The 23,417-nt window shown below is 35.8% G+C and overlaps 4 protein-coding genes and 2 long non-coding RNA genes across 10 annotated transcripts; 3 read left to right on the forward strand and 3 right to left on the reverse strand.

Moving 5' to 3' along the window:
• Window positions 1–702: 702 nt before the first annotated feature.
• LOC306818452 (gamma-crystallin M2-like) lies at window positions 703–2,191 on the forward strand. Its single transcript, XM_079336050.1, has 3 exons — window positions 703–796; window positions 872–1,114; window positions 1,856–2,191. The coding sequence occupies exons 1-3, from the start codon at window positions 788–790 to the stop codon at window positions 2,129–2,131; spliced, it is 528 nt and encodes a 175-aa protein (XP_079192176.1). The 5' UTR covers window positions 703–787; the 3' UTR covers window positions 2,132–2,191.
• A 197-nt stretch (window positions 2,192–2,388) lies between these two features.
• On the reverse strand, window positions 2,389–3,173 carry LOC306818786 (gamma-crystallin M2-like; the record flags this gene model as incomplete). Its single annotated transcript, XM_079336504.1, has 3 exons — window positions 2,389–2,712; window positions 2,805–3,047; window positions 3,165–3,173. 3 exons carry the CDS (start codon window positions 3,171–3,173, stop codon window positions 2,443–2,445), a joined length of 522 nt encoding a protein of 173 aa, XP_079192630.1. The 3' UTR covers window positions 2,389–2,442.
• A 3,672-nt stretch (window positions 3,174–6,845) lies between these two features.
• Window positions 6,846–7,841, reverse strand: LOC306818449 (gamma-crystallin M3-like). Its single transcript, XM_079336046.1, has 3 exons — window positions 7,723–7,841; window positions 7,335–7,601; window positions 6,846–7,190 (listed from the first exon to the last, which is right to left on the reverse strand). The coding sequence occupies exons 1-3, from the start codon at window positions 7,729–7,731 to the stop codon at window positions 6,912–6,914; spliced, it is 555 nt and encodes a 184-aa protein (XP_079192172.1). The 5' UTR covers window positions 7,732–7,841; the 3' UTR covers window positions 6,846–6,911.
• A 317-nt stretch (window positions 7,842–8,158) lies between these two features.
• LOC306818447 (gamma-crystallin M3-like) lies at window positions 8,159–9,370 on the forward strand. The gene is made up of 3 exons (XM_079336043.1): window positions 8,159–8,303; window positions 8,412–8,660; window positions 9,034–9,370. The coding sequence occupies exons 1-3, from the start codon at window positions 8,202–8,204 to the stop codon at window positions 9,310–9,312; spliced, it is 630 nt and encodes a 209-aa protein (XP_079192169.1). The 5' UTR covers window positions 8,159–8,201; the 3' UTR covers window positions 9,313–9,370.
• Window positions 9,371–12,756: 3,386 nt separating this feature from the next.
• On the reverse strand, window positions 12,757–18,858 carry LOC306818610. 5 transcript variants are annotated; one of them, XR_013778319.1, is made up of 4 exons: window positions 18,070–18,210; window positions 17,234–17,268; window positions 15,117–15,185; window positions 12,757–13,142 (listed from the first exon to the last, which is right to left on the reverse strand). It is a non-coding gene; the product is annotated as an uncharacterized lncRNA (long non-coding RNA). The 5 variants fall into 5 exon arrangements; XR_013778320.1 differs by lacking the exons at window positions 17,234–17,268; window positions 18,070–18,210 and adding an exon at window positions 16,611–16,701; XR_013778321.1 differs by lacking the exons at window positions 17,234–17,268; window positions 18,070–18,210 and adding an exon at window positions 16,267–16,489.
• On the forward strand, window positions 17,018–22,650 carry LOC306818611. The gene is made up of 3 exons (XR_013778324.1): window positions 17,018–17,282; window positions 18,777–18,811; window positions 22,636–22,650. It is a non-coding gene; the product is annotated as an uncharacterized lncRNA (long non-coding RNA).
• The last annotated feature ends 767 nt before the right edge of the window (window positions 22,651–23,417 follow it).

Consider the following 23,417-nt stretch of genomic DNA (forward strand, 5'->3'; position numbering starts at 1 on the left):
CAGGTAGACCAGGTGACATTTGAGGCTAATCCGCGCTGCGCTTGGCTGAAGAGACACGGAGTGAAGCCATTTGAGCAGACAGCATTGTAAACACATGAGTGTAAAAGATGTACCAACATTGGACACTGGAGGGCAGCAGAGCACAGTCTGTTCTGATGCTTCACAAAATCCAACATTACAAATTTAAATGTGATATTTAAAAGCATTTAATAATGTATATTTAATATATCTGCTAATGTTTCAAACATGAGTTCTCTACAGGAACAGTCTTTAAGGTCGCGCCATGCTTCCAAGCGCGTGTTGAAGCAGCCTGTTTCTGTTTGAATGGATCCTGACCGAACAGCTGACCTGACTCAAAGTGAACGAGCTCATGGTACTTCAACAACACTTCAGTCATTCAATCAGTTTGGTTAATTTCCTTATATACTGTTTAATGATGGGGGGGGGGGGGCAGAGGGGGGTTAATATACTGTTCAAATATGGGGGGGTCAGAGGGGGGCTCTGCTCGTTCTCTCAATGCCGTTAAACATCTTTTTCAATGACGAGACAGATCGCGGCGTTTGTTTTGCTGATTCTGTCGCTCTGACCTCACGCCGAGTTGTTTTGATCAATAGTGATGAACATGTGAAACGTGCACAACAATAAGTCGCACTGTCGGCCTATACACAACCAGATCTGTGTTATAAGGACAATACTTTATGCTGTGCCATCAAACAGCTACTTAATATAAAAGGCCAGCAGCACAGAGAGCGTCTATGGAGCGCCAGTCTGCCCCCACCAATGAACCATGGGAAAGGTGAGCGGAGTAGATAGAACATGTCAGATATTTAAAGCTGATGTGTTGTTGACATTAACTTGAATTTGTTTTCAGATTATATTCTACGAGGACAGGAACTTCCAGGGTCGGCACCACGAGTGTGTCAGCGACTGTGCCGACCTCCATCCCTACTTTAACCGCTGTAACTCCATCCGGGTGGAGAGCGGCTGCTTCATGGTTTACGAAAGGCCACATTTCTTGGGCCACCAGTACTTCCTGCGACGGGGGGAATATTCTGACAACCAGCGCATGATCGGCATTAACGACTGCATCCGTTCCTGCCGCATGATCCCCATGGTAAGATGAGAAACGACAAACCTCCACGAATACTACCATAAGAATCTTCACTTTTCACCTGACGAGTCACTTCTTCTGCTCAGTGATGACAAAAATGTACTCCATGTTTGATTTCAGTCAACCATTAATAAAGAGCCATACAGAGCAGGTTAGGCTGTCACTTCTTAATGGAGCAGAGAGGGAGGGAGGATCGAGGTCGGCTTTGAACCCACAGTCACTGTGACGGCCTTCACACGTGCAACATAACTGCAACCCCAAATCTTACTTATTGGATGTCCTTCTGATGGATCCACTCGCTTAGCTTTAACTCATAATGGTTACTAAAGGTTAAACCCCGCCCACCTCCCCGAGCGTTAAGGAATAATTTAAGATGAAAACTTCCCTTCTGATATTGATTTCAAACAGGCGGGAAACCTCTGAGGATGTTTTATGGATATTTTTTTTTTTTTAAAGGTTTATTTTTGGCCTTTTTGCCTTTATTGATAGAGGACAGTGGATAGAGTCGGAAACAGGGAGAGAGTGGGGAGAGACATGCGGGAAAGAGGCCACAGGCCGGACGCGAACCCGGGCTGCCCGCGCGAGGAGCAAAGCCTCGCAACATGGTGCGCGCGCTGCCGCTGCGCTATCGGCGCCACCGTTTTATGGATAATTTTATACAAAATGTTATCGTTTATGTGTCACTTCAGTTTCTCTGTCATCATTATTCAGACACTCACTTTTTAAATGTTGTTCTTCCTGCAGCACCGCGGTTCCTACAAAATAAGACTGTATGAGCGTCCAGACATGGGCGGTCAGATGCAAGAAGTGAGCGACGATTGCCCAAATGTGCAAGACCGCCTACGTATGTCTGACATTAACTCGTGCAATGTGGTCGACGGCCACTGGCTGCTGTACGACCAGCCCAACTACAGGGGCAGAACCTACTATCTGAGACCTGGCGAGTACCGCAGATACAGCGACTGGGGCGGAGCCAGTCCAAGAATTGGCTCACTCAGACGAATCACCGACTTAAACTAGAAGCTTCTAAAACTTGTTCTTCTTCTTTGTTCTCAATAAACTTTCTGGGCTTAAAACAGGTTTTTTGTCTGCCATGTTTTCTTTGATTTTAAGTTCGTGTGGAAGTTCCTCCCCCCTAAACATCTGATCCAATCACAAACTGACAATAAGGTTTACATCAAACCAAAAACCAGTGAGACCCAGTTCCCCCATTGACCCTCCAAACTTTAGAACCCACCAGACCTCGAATAAGGAAATAAGGAGCTTGAACAGACGAGTGAAGAGTGTTATTGGAAAGCTTTATTGACAGTCCTTCACATTAAAAGCCTTTCTCACATAGAGACCCTTCTAATGGATCCAACGTGAGGAGTCATGCTTCCCCACTCGTTGAACCTCCCGTATTGACCCGGACGCAGCAGGTACTGCCTTCCCCGGTACTGAGGGTGCTCATAGAAGATCCAGTTTCCATCCATCACTTTGCAGGAGTTGATGTCGCTGTGATGGAAGCGTTCATACAGGGAGGGGCAGTCATCGGTCAGCTCCATCATCTGTCCTCCGAGCTCCTGCCGTTCATAGATCATCATTCTGTGGGATCCTTGATGCTGCAGAGAGGAAGAGTGATTTATGACCTTTGGGGCAGTGGAGGACTATTGACATTGATTTTATAAGTGTTGCCTCTAAAATCAATTCTTACCGAAGGGATCGTCCTGCAGGACCGCACACAGTCATTGAATCCCATCCAGCGCTGGTAGTCTGGGTACTCCCCCCTCCTCAGGAAGTACTGATAGCCCATGTAGTTGGGTCTCTCATAGACCATCCAGTTTCCACTGTCCACTTTGATGGAGTTACAACGGCTGAAGTGTGAGTGCAAGTCTGAGCACTCACTGCTGCACTCATAGGTGCGACCCTGAAAATTCCTGTCCTCATAGAAAATGATCTGCGGAGGTCAAAGAGAATTTTATTGAATATAAAGGGAAATATTTCAACTCTGGGAGATCAAGAAAAACTTCCAGTTCAGTGGTTTTCTATAAATGATCCAAACAAGCAGTCTTACCTTCCCCATTGTGCAGGCTGAGCGTGGTCACACTGAGCTCCACGCTGCTTTTATAACCCTGAGATAAACCAAGTCATTGTAATCACAACAAAGACTGAGCTCGTCAGCTTTTTCCACACAACACACCGTGTTTAATGACCCAATCAGCTGATTCCTTTCAGCACGGGTTTCCCTTTCAATGGGATCTATATGATAGCCGTTCCCCCAGAATTAAACATAATTTATAGCAACTTTATGAATCTAACTTCAGTCATCACAGGTCCTCCGAGAACAAAGACACTTCATACCATGAAAACTCAAATAGATGTTTGTTTCAGAGATTCTCTTTAATGTTGATGTTGGTACAGCAGGACACAAACTTATCCTCAGAAACTTTCACAGAAGAAGTTTTTCTTTCCACATACAGTAAAAAAACATCCTGATGATCTAACGTGCTCTCCTGAATGAACATCAGCTCTGCTTGTCCTCTGAGCTCAGCAGCAGCTTTTATAAGATTCATTATCAGAGAGGGAGATGCTCTTCATGTCAGCATGGCTTGTTCTATTGATTCTGCTTTGTTTCCCTTCATCCCTCATATTATCAACTTGTCTATGGATAAGCTCCAGAATGTTTTTCAGTCTGCACGTGACCCGTCTCATAGAGAGCAGAGCTGCTGAGTAAAGAAGAACAACCCTAAACAGGAAGTTATTTACAGTTCATCAGATCAATAACACGCCAGTTCAAATGCACAGCAGGGACTCTCATTTTTTTAGAGTAGGGTTTCAGTGTATATTTTACACCTGATCTTACACCTCTTAAAATATCCTTCTTACAATAAAAAAAAGGAAGTTGACTGTAATCTGATCACTCGACCTCCGACTGATTTGTCAACCAAAACTTTTAACTAGACCTGGAATTTTTTATTGGATGATTAAAAAATGTGATTTGATCTCCTGTGATCAATCATTGTGACGTTATATCTTCACACAGAAAACAAACCACATGAGCCGAGAGTGTGAAGGAGGGTTCATGCAGCACTCATCTTCTGATTAGCTCCAAGTTTACAGGTTATCAATAAAGGTACAACTTCATTCTGATGATCTGTTACAGCTGATGATAGACGACAAAAAAAATCTAACAAACGTGATGGACACTGGTTTTATAAATATCATCCATGATGTTCGACTTTCGTTCACATGTATGATTCAAGACAATTGCAATAATTGATCCGACTCAATCTGAACGTCTCTGTCGCTTCAATGTGTTTTCTGTGTCACTCAATGCGACACCATCAACAACGACAACAACGACAACAACGACAACAACGACATAGATCCGGCAGGCCAGAAGTTAACTTAGGTCATTGAAAGAAAACAACAAGAATCAAATGTAGTAAAACAGAACGCAGAGAGACTGCTCTGTAAAATAGTTTGCATCAGAAATAATCACACTTCTCCATTGTGCTGTTGTTTTTGCTGAGTGTAACCTGTTACCATAGAAACCAATGTGGATCAGACCACGTCAATATGGACAGGCAGATTGGATTACTTGCAATTTGTAATGTGGATCAGATTGGGAGTCAGTCTGAATAAAGCCAATATCCTGAATCGCTCCCACTGCTTCATCTGTGGTTTGTGAATGTGTATGAATGGATGAGTTAATACTGCAGCAGCCTCTACCATCAGTGTGTGAATGTGTATGAATGGATGAGTTAATACGGATGGACTCTTTACTCTGCAGCAGCCTCTACCATCAGTGTGTGAATGTGTATGAATGGATGAGTTAATACGGATGGACTCTTTACTCTGCAGCAGCCTCTACCATCAGTGTGTGAATGTGTATGAATGGATGAGTTAATACTGATGGACTCTTCACTCTGCAGCAGCCTCTACCATCAGTGTATGAATGTGTATGAATGGATGAGTTAATACTGATGGACTCTTTACTCTGCAGCAGCCTCTACCATCAGTGTATGAATGTGTATGAATGGATGAGTTAATACTGATGGACTCTTTACTCTGCAGCAGCCTCTACCATCAGTGTATGAATGTGTATGAATGGATGAGTTAATACTGATGGACTCTTTACTCTGCAGCAGCCTCTACCATCAGTGTGTGAATGTCCTCTCACCTTTATCCTGTTTACATCATTAGTCTAGCTCTTATACCCTGGGGAGGAATGCAGCCTCTTCATCTCCAGGCTCTTCCTCTAAAACACATTCAGTCTAGTTTATTGCCATTTGTAGTAAAAACACATTGTGTGTGCAAGAGTTAAAACAGTAGAACTATACAAGGATATAAGACAAAAAGTTTAAAAAACAGACAATAAAAATAGACCTATATCAAATCTATCAGTGCTGGTTAAATCCTTGAATCTCTTGAGAGTGAACAGTTTAAGGAGTTTTTCAGTCAGGCTTCAGAGAAAGGCATCGCTCTGTAAAAGTACTAAACTGTTCTGACAAGAATCAGCACTGTGCTGCACTTTTTATGGATTTGTCCAAAGCTTTTGACATCGTTGACCGTGATGTTTTATAACTCAGACTTCTGAGCTCAGGTCTGTCAGAGGAAGAAGTTGGTTCCAATTATCTCAGCAGTCGGTCGCAGTGCATAAGATATGACGGGGTATGCTCAGATTTTATACCTGTCCACCAGGGGGTGCCACAGGGCTCTGTGTTAGGTCCACTTTTATTTACCATTGATATAAATAATCTCGATCAAAATGTGAGAAATGCCACGTTACATGTTTATGCTGATGACACTATTGTGTACTGCTGTGCTGCATCTCTGGCACAAGCAGTCGAACATTTACAGAATGAAACTTGTTTTAAACTTTAGCAGGTCAAAGAGCACAAAATGTTCCTGTGTTGTTTTGTGGTGATGGAAAGGAAAGGTACAAATACCTGAGCATATTGATTGATGACTCCCTAAATGTTAAACCACATGTTCTGTTGCTGGTAAAAACGCTAAAACTGGGTTTCTATTTAAGAAACAAATAGTGTTTTTCTTTTAATGTAAAAAAGCGACTTGTGTACCCGTGTTAGACTATGGGGTGTTAAGCTCAGTGTCTCCATATGGTTGATACTGCTGACCATGCATGCTTGAGGTTCATCCCTGTTTGTAGAGCTCTGGCTGTGAGCTGTACTCCCGGGTTGGATGGCCTGCCTTGGTGACCCGTAGGCTCTTACACTGGTACACCTTTATTTATAAGGCCATTCTTGGTGAGCTTCCCTGTTATCTGTGTTTTTATCATGCAGAGAAGAACCGGACAGGACCTTTTTATGCTCTCTGTCACAAACGCTCGGACTGAAATTGGGAAAAGGGCCTTTGGGTATTCTGCACCTTCGGCCTGGAATCTTAAAGCTCAAGGAGCTGGAGTCCTTAAATGTCTTTAAATCTAAAATGAAAGACTTGGAAGCAGACTCCATACATTGTCATTGTTTTAGCCCGGCTGTCTGAACACCTGAACACTTCTGATTTGTCCTGAGTGACCCCTCTTTTTTTGAGTGACCTACCCTGCTGTTTGCACAAAGCCTGCTTATTGAAATGGGCCCCTGGAGGTTGAGTACATCTATAACTACATCAGCTATTCTACCTGATTTTATGTTAATGACTTTATGACAAGGACATAAGAAGATAATGTTTGATAATGACAACAATTACGCTGATGCACTGTTTGAAATCCCAAAGTTAGAGTCAAGGAAAGTCAAACATCACAAAGGTATTTTTTAATGTTTTGTTCCAAAGATGCTCATCACATGAATAACTCTCATCAGCACATGTCCATGATGCGTCTGATGGAGCTGATATTCGACATGTTGTTCATGCTCATGTCACGCAGGTTCCTGTACTCTCCGGGCCTCACATACATCATCCGGCCTCTGAAGCTGGGCTGTTCGAACATCAGCCAGTGTCCGTCCATCACGTTACAGGACTGACAGTCAGACATCAGGTAACGATCCTGCAGAGACTCGCAGTCATCCATCAGCTCGTGCATCTTTCCTGCAAAGTTCTCTCGTTCATAGATCCTCATCCTGAACTGTCCCCTGTGCTGTTTGACAAAAAATAATAATTAAACTATAATTTTTCTGGACCAGTATATCTGGACGTGTGCCAGTTGTCTCAGGTGATAACGTTTCGAGTTCACATAGACTGAGACTTAGCCAATCACTCCATGCAGACCAGACTGTCTTACCATGGGTATCATGTGACAGGAGTGGATGTTGTCCATCAGGGACATTCCCATCATACCCATCATGCTCCCCATGCGCTGCACGTCTGGGTATTCCCCCCGCCTCAAGAACACCTGGTTTCCCATGAAGTTTGGGCGGTCGTACACCACAACGCATCCGTTGTCCACCCTGCAGGATTTGCAGCGGTTAAGGTGCATACGGAGGTCGGAGCAGTCGCTGCTGCACTCATAGGAGCGACCCTGAAAGTTCCTGTCCTCATAGAGAATAATCTGCAGGAAAGAAGGTTACAGAGGTTAGAAGGAAACATGTTGGAGGAACCAATCATATCTGCATCTGTAAACCAGAGAATATAAGAAGTGTTCTCCATGGTGAAAGTAGCATTCACAGTACCCGGCCCATGATGACGTTCCTGGGTTTTGTACATGCTGCCAGTGCAGGTTGACTTTTATAAGGATGATTGACTGAACACCACCTGTCACACCTTTGTGTGAAACAACATGACTCATCACTAGCTTCACGTGGTCTTTATTCAATTTACAGCACACCTGAATTCTTAGTATTGTATGGTGAATGTATTTATATAGGTCATCACAGGTCAGAGCAATGGCTAAACCTCATCAAAAGAAATCAATTGAACCTTTTTTATTTTTGAAACTTTTGGATCTAATCCCATTTGTACGATCTTCACTTTCATCATTTTATCTTTTATTCTCTGTTCAGAGATTTTAATTAAACAGTTAAAGGAATCCAGCATAAAAGCCATATATTCACACAACAGTAACTGCAGCAGATTCCAACATACAGTGAAGCCTATAGAGCTGCCTGCTGCTACAATATAGAGTGATGACTCAAAGGTTTCAGCACAAGCCATGCAGAAATACTACAGCTGTGTAATATATAAAAAGGGAAAACGGTCGATGTTGGAGCTGTATATCTGGGATTATCTCCTAAATATCATGACCATGGGCAGGGTAAGAGAACATTTGTATAAACTGTCTGTTAAATAAAAAAAGAGCATGAGCTATTTTCCACACAGAGTTAAAAATATATTTCAGAAAGTTGTCATCTTTTTTTTTCAGATCATCTTCTACGAGGACAGGAACTTCCAGGGTCGCTCTTATGAGACCAGCAGCGACTGTCCTGAGCTCACATCCTACCTGAGCAGGTGTAACTCCTGCAGGGTAGAAAGTGGCCTCTTCATGGTCTACGAGAAACCCAACTTCATGGGCCATCAGATGCTGGTGAGGAGAGGCGAGTACCCAGACAACCAACAATTGATGGGCATGAGTATGAGCGACTGCATCCGGTCAAGCCGCATGATCCCCATGGTACGTTGGAACGAACAACACCAAGGATTATATCACATTATATCAGCATAACAAACCATTGTTATCAAACATCAGGTGATAGCAAACATTAGATTATTTTAAACGTTATATTAACAACCATCCAGGTCCTAATGTCCCAAAGGTAGGCTTCTAGTTTACATAAGTGATTAGTGTCATCTGGCTTCATTGATACCAATAACTGAGCATCATCTGCAGAACAATGAACATGTATGGTTGTTCCTTTCTCTGTATTTCTGATCAAATATTCAGTGTTTCAGGGGTCCTTTATAAACTGAGTAATGTGATACTTCACATGTCAGCTCTAAAGATGTAAACTCAATAGAGTAATGTTTTATCACGGATCCTGTCCTAGCACCGTGGGCCATTCAGGATGAGGATCTATGAACGAGAGAACTTTGGAGGCCAGATGCACGAGCTGATGGATGACTGCGAGTCTCTGCAGGATCGTTACCTGATGTCTGACTGTCAGTCCTGTAACGTGATGGACGGACACTGGCTGATGTTCGAACAGCCCAGCTTCAGAGGCCGGATGATGTATGTGAGGCCCGGAGAGTACAGGAACCTGCGTGACATGAGCATGAACAACATGTCGAATATCAGCTCCATCAGACGCATCATGGACATGTGCTGATGAGAGTTATTCATGTGATGAGCATCTTTGGAACAAAACATTAAAAAATACCTTTGTTTGACTGTTTTTGTGTTTTTGTGGACTTGAATTGTTGGATTTCAAACAAAGCTCTGATGAATCCTGAGACCAGGAGAGTTCAGGAACTCGTGTGATGAGAGAGAAAAGCATGATGAGCTTCAGAAGCATCTTGTTAACTGATGACAAAAAACTAAAATCATTCTGGCTCTATTTTTTCATTACTCAGCAAAACAACAGTGCCCCTGCTGGTTTGATTAAAGCTTAGGAGGTTGTTGGTTCTACTCCGTTTAACCTGACACACACTTCCATGCATTAAAATGAGTTAACACTGTTTTCATGGGTTTTTGTGAGGAGGTGGGTCTGAAGTTTGGAGGTGTTGCTAGACAGATAATTTTTTCAAGCAATGAAATCAGGCAGAAAAGCCTTAAATTTGAATGTGTGAACATTTGATCTGTGATGGATTAACATGTGAAAGAGAACCAGCTAAAGTGAAACATCATGAGTGTTCAGGTGTGACATATATTAGCTGAATTTATCTGATACAGTAAAAACTGCACATTAACGTCACTGCTCTTCTGATCTGCTAAAACATGGTCGCATGTGTTGGAACATGTTCATGGTGTCGGTGTGCTTGTTGAATTAAAGTTTATCTTATAATGACTGATGTTTTTCTACTTTCATAACTGAGAAGGATGTCTCAGTTTTACATGCCATCCTGGATTACAACAAACCTTGTAAGCTGACTGGGTTTACTGGAAAAAAAAAAAGTTTTGTCTTCAGAAAAAGAACTACAAAATCTTTGTGTGTCAGGAGTGGACAAAACTCAGCTGGTCCACAACGTTCATTAGAAAATCATCAGTCATCAAGCTACACTTATGTATCTTTAAAAAAAATATATATTTAATGTTAATGTCTGTTTGTAAATGTATAATAAATAGCCAAATATAGAAGGACTTATTTAAAATATAGACATATAAAAACAATAAGAGTCTAAACCTGTGAGCACATTAATCAGTCTTCATTTAAATTTTCTATAAACGTCATTTATTTGGCTTTTTACATATTAAGCTGCAGCTTATTGTAGTACCTGACCATCAGGGAGAATCTACCTGACCATCAGGGAGAATCTAAGTTTCCCAGGTGAGCTCCTCACCTGTGGCAGAACACACCGAAAGAAGAATCTCTTCTTTTTCTTTGCAAGAAGCAAAGTTTGAAAACATGCGCGCCATTCAAACAAAGAGTTGTTGAATTAAAGTTCAGTCTGTTGACGGATAAATGTGAAGTGGGAGAGCACGTGCTTCGGCTTCACCAGGTGAGTGTCTCTTTGCTATGATAGCACCTGTTAGCATTAGACATTTATGTTGAACTAGAAGCTCGGAGGTCACGTGGTGCACCGCTGCTGATGTATATTTTAATAAGTTTTAAATTAAATAATGATCTCCTCTTTTACCTTTGAGCCGGGTTGTGACATGTAGGTAAGGCAAGGCAAGGCAAGGCAAGTTTATTTATATAGCACTGTTCAGACACAAGGCAATTCACAGTGCTTTACAGGCATAAAAACAGAAAACTATGTATGTCGTTTTTTTCACTTATTTCGACATAGGTATGTATGTAGTTTTTTTATATTTTTCGACATAGTGTAGCCGAGTAAATATTTTTGTTTTAAAATATTTTCCTATTTAATGTTTGTGAACATTCCCAAAACATGCTTAGAACTGTTCAATCACTTTTCCTGTGCGTTTTTATTTACATGGAGAGTGCTGTTTGTAAATAGGTTAATTGGTTCCGCATTACCTGTTGTAGCGGGGGGATTATTTTATGGGACACAAGAACGCACATGTGCGTTGAAGCTGCGCGTTCCCGCCATAAGAGGGACGGCTTTTGTACCGGTAAGACGTGTGAGATGCTCTCTTCCATTGTTTAAGCTAGCGAGTATAAAAAGCTGTTTAATCTGTTTTAAACTGTACAAAGATGTAACGTGAACTTATTGTAAGTTTGTTTATGACTTTTGAAGTTAGTTTTGTCCGATGGAAGTGACGTTAAACTACGATAAAAACGTCGGACATTTTGCCTCATTTGCATATTTTCACTCGCTGCAGGGAGAGAGACCTTACTGCTGTCTGTGTGTACGTGTGACACGTGCCCTCTTGCTACGTTACAGAGAATAAACGTGTTGATCCTGATGCCTGCCTGAGTGAATGCCAGCGTCCATCTTAAGTCTGCTATAATAGGTATGTATGTAGTTTTTTACACTTTTTCGACATAGGTATGTGTCGAAAAATCTATGTACTAACAACAAGATAAATGTTAGCATGCTAAACGTTAGCGCGCTAATCGCTAGCACGCTAATCGCTAGCGCGCTAATTGCTATTGCTAAAATCACTTAATACGAAACAAACTCAATCGAATATACCGCTATAATGCTTACTGAGGTCTCATGGACGCACACAGACATGCAACACACACGGAACGACAGGCAGGGCAGTCAACATGAAACAGCCAACTCTTGGATGACGTTTTTTACACTTTTTTGACATAGGTATGTATATCGTTTTTTAATACTTTTTCGACATAGGTATGTATGTCGTTTGTTTCACTCTTTCGACATAGGTATGTATGTCGATTGTTCATATTTTTCGACATAGGTATGTATGTCGTTTTTTAATATTTTTCGACATAGATATGTATGTCGTTTGTTTCACTCTTTCGACATAGGTATGTATGTCGATTGTTCATATTTTTCGACATAGGTATGTATGTCGATTGTTCATATTTTTCGACATAGGTATGTATGACGTTTTTTACACTTTTTCGACATAGGTATGCATGTCGTTTTTTTCACTTTTTCGACATAGGTATGTATGTTGTTTTTTTCACTTTTTCGACATAAGTATGCATGTCGTTTTTTTAAATCTTTCGACATAGGTATGCATGTCGTTTTTTTAAATTTTTCGACATAGGTATGCATGTCGTTTTTTATATTTTTCGACATAGGTATGCATGTCGTTTTTTTCAATTTTTCGACAGGTATGTATGTCGTTTTTTCAGTTTTTCAACATAGCTATGTATAACGTTTTTTAATATTTTTCGACATAGGTATGCATGTCGTTTTCTTCACTTTTTCGACAGGTATGTATGACGTTTTTTACACTTTTTCGACATAGGTATTTGTCTTTTTTGTTCAATTTTTCAACTTAGGTATGTATGCTGTTTTTTTCACTTTTTCGACATAGGTATGCATGTCTTTTTTTTCACTTTATCGACATAGGTATGTATGTCGTTTTTTTATATATTTCGACATAGGTATGTATGTTGTTTTTTTCACTTTTTCGACATAGGTATGTATATCGTTTTTCAATATTTTTCGACATAGGTATGTATGTCGATTGTTCATATTTTTCGACATAGGTATGCATGTCGTTTGTTTCACTTTATCGACATAGGTATGCATGTCGTTTTTTTCACTTTTTCGACAGGTATGTATTACGTTTTTTTACACTTTTTCGACATAGGTATGTATGACGTTTTTTCACTTTTTCGACATAGGTATGTATGTCGGTTTTTCACTTTTTTCGACATAGGTATGCATGTCTTTTTTTTCACTTTATCGACATAGGTATGTATGTTGTTTTTTAATATTTTTCGACATAGGTATGTATATCGTTTTTTAATACATTTCGACATAGGTATGTATAACGTTTTTTCATATTTTTCGACATAGGTATGTATGTCGTTTTTTAATATTTTTCGACATAGGTATGTATGTCGGTTTTTCACTTTTTTCGACATAGGTATGCATGTCTTTTTTTTCACTTTATCGACATAGGTATGTATATCGTTTTTTTATATATTTCGACAGGTATATATTACGTTTTTTACACTTTTTCGACATAGGTATGTATTATGTTTTTTTACACTTTTTCGACATAGGTATGTATGTCATTTTTTATATTTTTCGACATAGGTATGTATGTCGTTTTTTAATACATTTCGACAGGTATATATTACGTTTTTTACACTTTTTCGACATAGGTATGTATGTCGTTTTTTTATATATTTCGACAGGTATATATTACGTTTTTTACACTTTTTCGACATAGGTATGTATTATGTTTTTTTACACTTTTTCGACATAGGTATGTATGTCGTTTTTTTATATATTTCGACATAGGTATGCATGTCGTTTTTTTCACTTTATCGACATAGGTATGCATGTCGTTTTTTTCACTTTTTCGGCATAGGTATGCATTACGTTTTTTTACACTTTTTCGACATAGGTATGTATGACGTTTTTTAATACATTTCGACATAGGTATGCATGTCGTTTTTTACACTTTTTCGACATAGGTATGTATAACGTTTTTTAATACATTTCGACATAGGTATGCATGTCGTTTTTTTCACTTTATCGACATAGGTATGCATGTCGTTTTTTTCACTTTTTCGGCATAGGTATGCATTACGTTTTTTTACACTTTTTCGACATAGGTATGTATGACGTTTTTTACAGTTTTTCGACATAGGTATGTATGTTGTTTTTTTCACTTTTTCGACATAGGTATGTATGATTTTTTATATTTTTCGACATAGGTATGTATGTCGTTTTTTATATTTTTCGACATAGGTATGTATGTTGTTTGTTTCACTCTTTCGACATAGGTATGTATGTCGATTGTTCATATTTTTCGACAGATATGTATGTCGTTTGTTTCACTCTTTCGACATAGGTATGTATGTCGATTGTTCATATTTTTCGACATAGGTATGTATGACGTTTTTTACACTTTTTCGACATAGGTATGCATGTCGTTTTTTTCACTTTTTCGACATAGGTATGTATGTTGTTTTTTTCACTTTTTCGACATAAGTATGCATGTCGTTTTTTTAAATTTTTCGACATAGGTATGCATGTCGTTTTTTTCACTTTTTCGACATAGGTATGTATGTTGTTTTTTTAAATTTTTCGACATAGGTATGGATGTCGTTTTTTTCAATTTTTCGACAGGTTTGTATGTCTTCTTTTCAGTTTTTCAACATAGCTATGTATAACGTTTTTTAATATTTTTCGACATAGGTATGCATGTCGTTTTCTTCACTTTTTCGACAGGTATGTATGACGTTTTTTACACTTTTTCGACATAGGTATTTGTCTTTTTTGTTCAATTTTTCAACTTAGGTATGTATGCTGTTTTTTTCACTTTTTCGACATAGGTATGCATGTCTTTTTTTTCACTTTATCGACATAGGTATGTATGTCGTTTTTCAATATTTTTCGACATAGGTATGTATGTCGATTGTTCATATTTTTCGACAGGTATGCATGTCGTTTTTTTCACTTTTTCGACAGGTATGTATTACGTTTTTTTACACTTTTTCGACATAGGTATGTATGACGTTTTTTAATATTTTTCGACATAGGTATGTATATCGTTTTTTAATACATTTCGACATAGGTACGTATAACGTTTTTTCATATTTTTCGACATAGGTATGTATGTCGTTTTTTCATATTTTTCGACAGGTATGTATGTCGTTTTTTTATATATTTCGACATAGGTATGTATGTTGTTTTTTTCACTTTTTCGACATAGTTATGTATGTCGTTTTTTACACTTTTTCGACATAGGTATGTATAACGTTTTTTAATACATTTCGACATAGGTATGCATGACGTTTTTTACAGTTTTTCGACATAGGTATGCATGTCGTTTTTTTCACTTTTTCGACAGGTATGTATGTCGTTTTTTAATATTTTTCGACATAGGTATGTATGTCGTTTTTTTCACTTTTTCGACATAGGTATGTATGTCGGTTTTTCACTTTTTTCGACATAGGTATGCATGTCTTTTTTTTCACTTTATCGACATAGGTATGTATATCGTTTTTTTATATATTTCGACAGGTATATATTACGTTTTTTACACTTTTTCGACATAGGTATGTATTATGTTTTTTTACACTTTTTCGACATAGGTATGTATGTCGTTTTTTATATTTTTCGACATAGGTATGTGTAACGTTTTTTAATACATTTCGACATAGGTATGTATGTCGTTTTTTTATATATTTCGACAGGTATATATTACGTTTTTTACACTTTTTCGACATAGGTATGTATTATGTTTTTTTACACTTTTTCGACATAGGTATGTATGTCGTTTTTTTATATATTTCGACATAGGTATGTATGTTGTTTTTTTCACTTTTTCGACATAGTTATGTATGTCGTTTTTTACACTTTTTCGACATAGGTATGTATAACGTTTTTTAATACATTTCGACATAGGTATGCATGTCGTTTTTTTCACTTTATCGACATAGGTATGCATGTCGTTTTTTTCACTTTTTCGGCATAGGTATGCATTACGTTTTTTTACACTTTTTCGACATAGGTATGTATGACGTTTTTTACAGTTTTTCGACATAGGTATGCATGTCGTTTTTTTCACTTTTTCGACATAGGTATGTATGATTTTTTATATTTTTCGACATAGGTATGTATGTCGTTTTTTATATTTTTCGACATAGGTATGTATGTTGTTTTTTTCACTTTTTCGACATAGGTATGTATATCGTTTTTTAATACTTTTTCGACATAGGTATGTATGTCGTTTGTTTCACTCTTTCGACATAGGTATGTATGTCGATTGTTCATATTTTTCGACATAGGTATGTATGACGTTTTTTACACTTTTTCGACATAGGTATGCATGTCGTTTTTTTCACTTTTTCGACATAGGTATGTATGTTGTTTTTTTCACTTTTTCGACATAGGTATGCATGTGGTTTTTTTCACTTTTTCGACATAGGTATGTATGTTGTTTTTTTCACTTTTTCGACATAAGTATGCATGTCGTTTTTTTAAATTTTTCGACATAGGTATGCATGTCGTTTTTTTCACTTTTTCGACATAGGTATGTATGTTGTTTTTTTCACTTTTTCGACATAGGTATGCATGTCGTTTTTTTCACTTTTTCGACATAGGTATGTATGTTGTTTTTTTCACTTTTTCGACATAAGTATGCATGTCGTTTTTTTAAATTTTTCGACATAGGTATGCATGTCGTTTTTTTCAATTTTTCGACAGGTATGTATGTCTTTTTTTCAGTTTTTCAACATAGCTATGTATAACGTTTTTTAATATTTTTCGACATAGGTATGCATGTCGTTTTCTTCACTTTTTCGACAGGTATGTATGACGTTTTTTACACTTTTTCGACATAGGTATTTGTCTTTTTTGTTCAATTTTTCAACTTAGGTATGTATGCTGTTTTTTTCACTTTTTCGACATAGGTATGCATGTCTTTTTTTTCACTTTATCGACATAGGTATGTATGTCGTTTTTTTATATATTTCGACATAGGTATGTATGTTGTTTTTTTCACTTTTTCGACATAGGTATGTATATCGTTTTTCAATATTTTTCGACATAGGTATGTATGTCGATTGTTCATATTTTTCGACATAGGTATGCATGTCGTTTGTTTCACTTTATCGACATAGGTATGCATGTCGTTTTTTTCACTTTTTCGACAGGTATGTATTACGTTTTTTTACACTTTTTCGACATAGGTATGTATGACGTTTTTTCACTTTTTCGACATAGGTATGTATGTCGGTTTTTCACCTTTTTCGACAGGTATGCATGTCTTTTTTTTCACTTTATCGACATAGGTATGTATGTTGTTTTTTAATATTTTTCGACATAGGTATGTATATCGTTTTTTAATACATTTCGACATAGGTATGTATAACGTTTTTTCATATTTTTCGACATAGGTATGTATGTCGTTTTTTAATATTTTTCGACAGGTATGTATGTCGTTTTTTTATATATTTCGACATAGGTATGTATGTTGTTTTTTTCACTTTTTCGACATAGTTATGTATGTCGGTTTTTCACTTTTTTCGACATAGGTATGCATGTCTTTTTTTTCACTTTATCGACATAGGTATGTATATCGTTTTTTTATATATTTCGACAGGTATATATTACGTTTTTTACACTTTTTCGACATAGGTATGTATTATGTTTTTTTACACTTTTTCGACATAGGTATGTATGTCGTTTTTTATATTTTTCGACATAGGTATGTGTAACGTTTTTTAATACATTTCGACATAGGTATGTATGTCGTTTTTTTATATATTTCGACAGGTATATATTACGTTTTTTACACTTTTTCGACATAGGTATGTATTATGTTTTTTTACACTTTTTCGACATAGGTATGTATGTCGTTTTTTTATATATTTCGACATAGGTATGTATGTTGTTTTTTTCACTTTTTCGACATAGTTATGTATGTCGTTTTTTACACTTTTTCGACATAGGTATGTATAACGTTTTTTAATACATTTCGACATAGGTATGCATGTCGTTTTTTTCACTTTATCGACATAGGTATGCATGTCGTTTTTTTCACTTTTTCGGCATAGGTATGCATTACGTTTTTTTACACTTTTTCGACATAGGTATGTATGACGTTTTTTACAGTTTTTCGACATAGGTATGCATGTCGTTTTTTTCACTTTTTCGACATAGGTATGTATGATTTTTTATATTTTTCGACATAGGTATGTATGTCGTTTTTTATATTTTTCGACATAGGTATGTATGTTGTTTTTTTCACTTTTTCGACATAGGTATGTATATCGTTTTTTAATACTTTTTCGACATAGGTATGTATGTCGTTTGTTTCACTCTTTCGACATAGGTATGTATGACGTTTTTTACACTTTTTCGACATAGGTATGCATGTCGTTTTTTTCACTTTTTCGACATAGGTATGTATGTTGTTTTTTTCACTTTTTCGACATAAGTATGCATGTCGTTTTTTTAAATTTTTCGACATAGGTATGCATGTCGTTTTTTTCACTTTTTCGACATAGGTATGTATGTTGTTTTTTTCACTTTTTCGACATAGGTATGCATGTGGTTTTTTTCACTTTTTCGACATAGGTATGTATGTTGTTTTTTTCACTTTTTCGACATAAGTATGCATGTCGTTTTTTAAAATTTTTCGACATAGGTATGCATGTCGTTTTTTTCACTTTTTCGACATAGGTATGTATGTTGTTTTTTTCACTTTTTCGACATAGGTATGCATGTCGTTTTTTTCACTTTTTCGACATAGGTATGTATGTTGTTTTTTTCACTTTTTCGACATAAGTATGCATGTCGTTTTTTTAAATTTTTCGACATAGGTATGCATGTCGTTTTTTTCAATTTTTCGACAGGTATGTATGTCTTTTTTTCAGTTTTTCAACATAGCTATGTATAACGTTTTTTAATATTTTTCGACATAGGTATGCATGTCGTTTTCTTCACTTTTTCGACAGGTATGTATGACGTTTTTTACACTTTTTCGACATAGGTATTTGTCTTTTTTGTTCAATTTTTCAACTTAGGTATGTATGCTGTTTTTTTCACTTTTTCGACATAGGTATGCATGTCTTTTTTTTCACTTTATCGACATAGGTATGTATGTCGTTTTTTTATATATTTCGACATAGGTATGTATGTTGTTTTTTTCACTTTTTCGACATAGGTATGTATATCGTTTTTCAATATTTTTCGACATAGGTATGTATGTCGATTGTTCATATTTTTCGACATAGGTATGCATGTCGTTTGTTTCACTTTATCGACATAGGTATGCATGTCGTTTTTTTCACTTTTTCGACAGGTATGTATTACGTTTTTTTACACTTTTTCGACATAGGTATGTATGACGTTTTTTCACTTTTTCGACATAGGTATGTATGTCGGTTTTTCATATTTTTCGACATAGGTATGTATAACGTTTTTTCATATTTTTCGACATAGGTATGTATGTCGTTTTTTAATATTTTTCGACAGGTATGTATGTCGTTTTTTTATATATTTCGACATAGGTATGTATGTTGTTTTTTTCACTTTTTCGACATAGTTATGTATGTCGTTTTTTACACTTTTTCGACATAGGTATGTATAACGTTTTTTAATACATTTCGACATAGGTATGCATGACGTTTTTTACACTTTTTCGACATAGGTATGTATTATGTTTTTTTACACTTTTTCGACATAGGTATGTATGTCGTTTTTTATATTTTTCGACATAGGTATGTGTAACGTTTTTTAATACATTTCGACATAGGTATGTATGTTGTTTTTTTATATATTTCGACAGGTATATATTACGTTTTTTACACTTTTTCGACATAGGTATGTATTATGTTTTTTTACACTTTTTCGACATAGGTATGTATGTCGTTTTTTTATATATTTCGACATAGGTATGTATGTTGTTTTTTTCACTTTTTCGACATAGTTATGTATGTCGTTTTTTACACTTTTTCGACATAGGTATGTATAACGTTTTTTAATACATTTCGACATAGGTATGCATGTCGTTTTTTTCACTTTATCGACATAGGTATGCATGTCGTTTTTTTCACTTTTTCGGCATAGGTATGCATTACGTTTTTTTACACTTTTTCGACATAGGTATGTATGACGTTTTTTACAGTTTTTCGACATAGGTATGCATGTCGTTTTTTTCACTTTTTCGACATAGGTATGTATGATTTTTTATATTTTTCGACATAGGTATGTATGTCGTTTTTTATATTTTTCGACATAGGTATGTATGTTGTTTTTTTCACTTTTTCGACATAGGTATGTATATCGTTTTTTAATACTTTTTCGACATAGGTATGTATGTCGTTTGTTTCACTCTTTCGACATAGGTATGTATGACGTTTTTTACACTTTTTCGACATAGGTATGCATGTCGTTTTTTTCACTTTTTCGACATAGGTATGTATGTTGTTTTTTTCACTTTTTCGACATAAGTATGCATGTCGTTTTTTTAAATTTTTCGACATAGGTATGCATGTCGTTTTTTTCACTTTTTCGACATAGGTATGTATGTTGTTTTTTTCACTTTTTCGACATAGGTATGCATGTGGTTTTTTTCACTTTTTCGACATAGGTATGTATGTTGTTTTTTTCACTTTTTCGACATAAGTATGCATGTCGTTTTTTTAAATTTTTCGACATAGGTATGCATGTCGTTTTTTTCACTTTTTCGACATAGGTATGTATGTTGTTTTTTTCACTTTTTCGACATAGGTATGCATGTCGTTTTTTTCACTTTTTCGACATAGGTATGTATGTTGTTTTTTTCACTTTTTCGACATAAGTATGCATGTCGTTTTTTTCAATTTTTCGACAGGTATGTATGTCTTTTTTTCAGTTTTTCAACATAGCTATGTATAACGTTTTTTAATATTTTTCGACATAGGTATGCATGTCGTTTTCTTCACTTTTTCGACAGGTATGTATGACGTTTTTTACACTTTTTCGACATAGGTATTTGTCTTTTTTGTTCAATTTTTCAACTTAGGTATGTATGCTGTTTTTTTCACTTTTTCGACATAGGTATGCATGTCTTTTTTTTCACTTTATCGACATAGGTATGTATGTCGTTTTTTTATATATTTCGACATAGGTATGTATGTTGTTTTTTTCACTTTTTCGACATAGGTATGTATATCGTTTTTCAATATTTTTCGACATAGGTATGTATGTCGATTGTTCATATTTTTCGACATAGGTATGCATGTCGTTTGTTTCACTTTATCGACATAGGTATGCATGTCGTTTTTTTCACTTTTTCGACAGGTATGTATTACGTTTTTTTACACTTTTTCGACATAGGTATGTATGACGTTTTTTCACTTTTTCGACATAGGTATGTATGTCGGTTTTTCATATTTTTCGACATAGGTATGTATAACGTTTTTTCATATTTTTCGACATAGGTATGTATGTCGTTTTTTAATATTTTTCGACAGGTATGTATGTCGTTTTTTTATATATTTCGACATAGGTATGTATGTTGTTTTTTTCACTTTTTCGACATAGTTATGTATGTCGTTTTTTACACTTTTTCGACATAGGTATGTATAACGTTTTTTAATACATTTCGACATAGGTATGCATGACGTTTTTTACACTTTTTCGACATAGGTATGTATTATGTTTTTTTACACTTTTTCGACATAGGTATGTATGTCGTTTTTTATATTTTTCGACATAGGTATGTGTAACGTTTTTTAATACATTTCGACATAGGTATGTATGTTGTTTTTTTATATATTTCGACAGGTATATATTACGTTTTTTACACTTTTTCGACATAGGTATGTATTATGTTTTTTTACACTTTTTCGACATAGGTATGTATGTCGTTTTTTTATATATTTCGACATAGGTATGTATGTTGTTTTTTTCACTTTTTCGACATAGTTATGTATGTCGTTTTTTACACTTTTTCGACATAGGTATGTATAACGTTTTTTAATACATTTCGACATAGGTATGCATGTCGTTTTTTTCACTTTATCGACATAGGTATGCATGTCGTTTTTTTCACTTTTTCGGCATAGGTATGCATTACGTTTTTTTACACTTTTTCGACATAGGTATGTATGACGTTTTTTACAGTTTTTCGACATAGGTATGCATGTCGTTTTTTTCACTTTTTCGACATAGGTATGTATGATTTTTTATATTTTTCGACATAGGTATGTATGTCGTTTTTTATATTTTTCGACATAGGTATGTATGTTGTTTTTTTCACTTTTTCGACATAGGTATGTATATCGTTTTTTAATACTTTTTCGACATAGGTATGTATGTCGTTTGTTTCACTCTTTCGACATAGGTATGTATGACGTTTTTTACACTTTTTCGACATAGGTATGCATGTCGTTTTTTTCACTTTTTCGACATAGGTATGTATGTTGTTTTTTTCACTTTTTCGACATAAGTATGCATGTCGTTTTTTTAAATTTTTCGACATAGGTATGTATGTTGTTTTTTTCACTTTTTCGACATAAGTATGCATGTCGTTTTTTTAAATTTTTCGACATAGGTATGCATGTCGTTTTTTTCACTTTTTCGACATAGGTATGTATGTTGTTTTTTTCACTTTTTCGACATAGGTATGCATGTCGTTTTTTTCACTTTTTCGACATAGGTATGTATGTTGTTTTTTTCACTTTTTCGACATAAGTATGCATGTCGTTTTTTTCAATTTTTCGACAGGTATGTATGTCTTTTTTTCAGTTTTTCAACATAGCTATGTATAACGTTTTTTAATATTTTTCGACATAGGTATGCATGTCGTTTTCTTCACTTTTTCGACAGGTATGTATGACGTTTTTTACACTTTTTCGACATAGGTATTTGTCTTTTTTGTTCAATTTTTCAACTTAGGTATGTATGCTGTTTTTTTCACTTTTTCGACATAGGTATGCATGTCTTTTTTTTCACTTTATCGACATAGGTATGTATGTCGTTTTTTTATATATTTCGACATAGGTATGTATGTTGTTTTTTTCACTTTTTCGACATAGGTATGTATATCGTTTTTCAATATTTTTCGACATAGGTATGTATGTCGATTGTTCATATTTTTCGACATAGGTATGCATGTCGTTTGTTTCACTTTATCGACATAGGTATGCATGTCGTTTTTTTCACTTTTTCGACAGGTATGTATTACGTTTTTTTACACTTTTTCGACATAGGTATGTATGACGTTTTTTCACTTTTTCGACATAGGTATGTATGTCGGTTTTTCATATTTTTCGACATAGGTATGTATAACGTTTTTTCATATTTTTCGACATAGGTATGTATGTCGTTTTTTAATATTTTTCGACAGGTATGTATGTCGTTTTTTTATATATTTCGACATAGGTATGTATGTTGTTTTTTTCACTTTTTCGACATAGTTATGTATGTCGTTTTTTACACTTTTTCGACATAGGTATGTATAACGTTTTTTAATACATTTCGACATAGGTATGCATGACGTTTTTTACACTTTTTCGACATAGGTATGTATTATGTTTTTTTACACTTTTTCGACATAGGTATGTATGTCGTTTTTTATATTTTTCGACATAGGTATGTGTAACGTTTTTTAATACATTTCGACATAGGTATGTATGTTGTTTTTTTATATATTTCGACAGGTATATATTACGTTTTTTACACTTTTTCGACATAGGTATGTATTATGTTTTTT

The sequence above is a fragment of the Symphodus melops genome (genome assembly GCF_947650265.1).
Source record: "Symphodus melops genome assembly, chromosome: 23".
Classification (NCBI taxonomy): domain Eukaryota; kingdom Metazoa; phylum Chordata; class Actinopteri; order Labriformes; family Labridae; genus Symphodus; species Symphodus melops.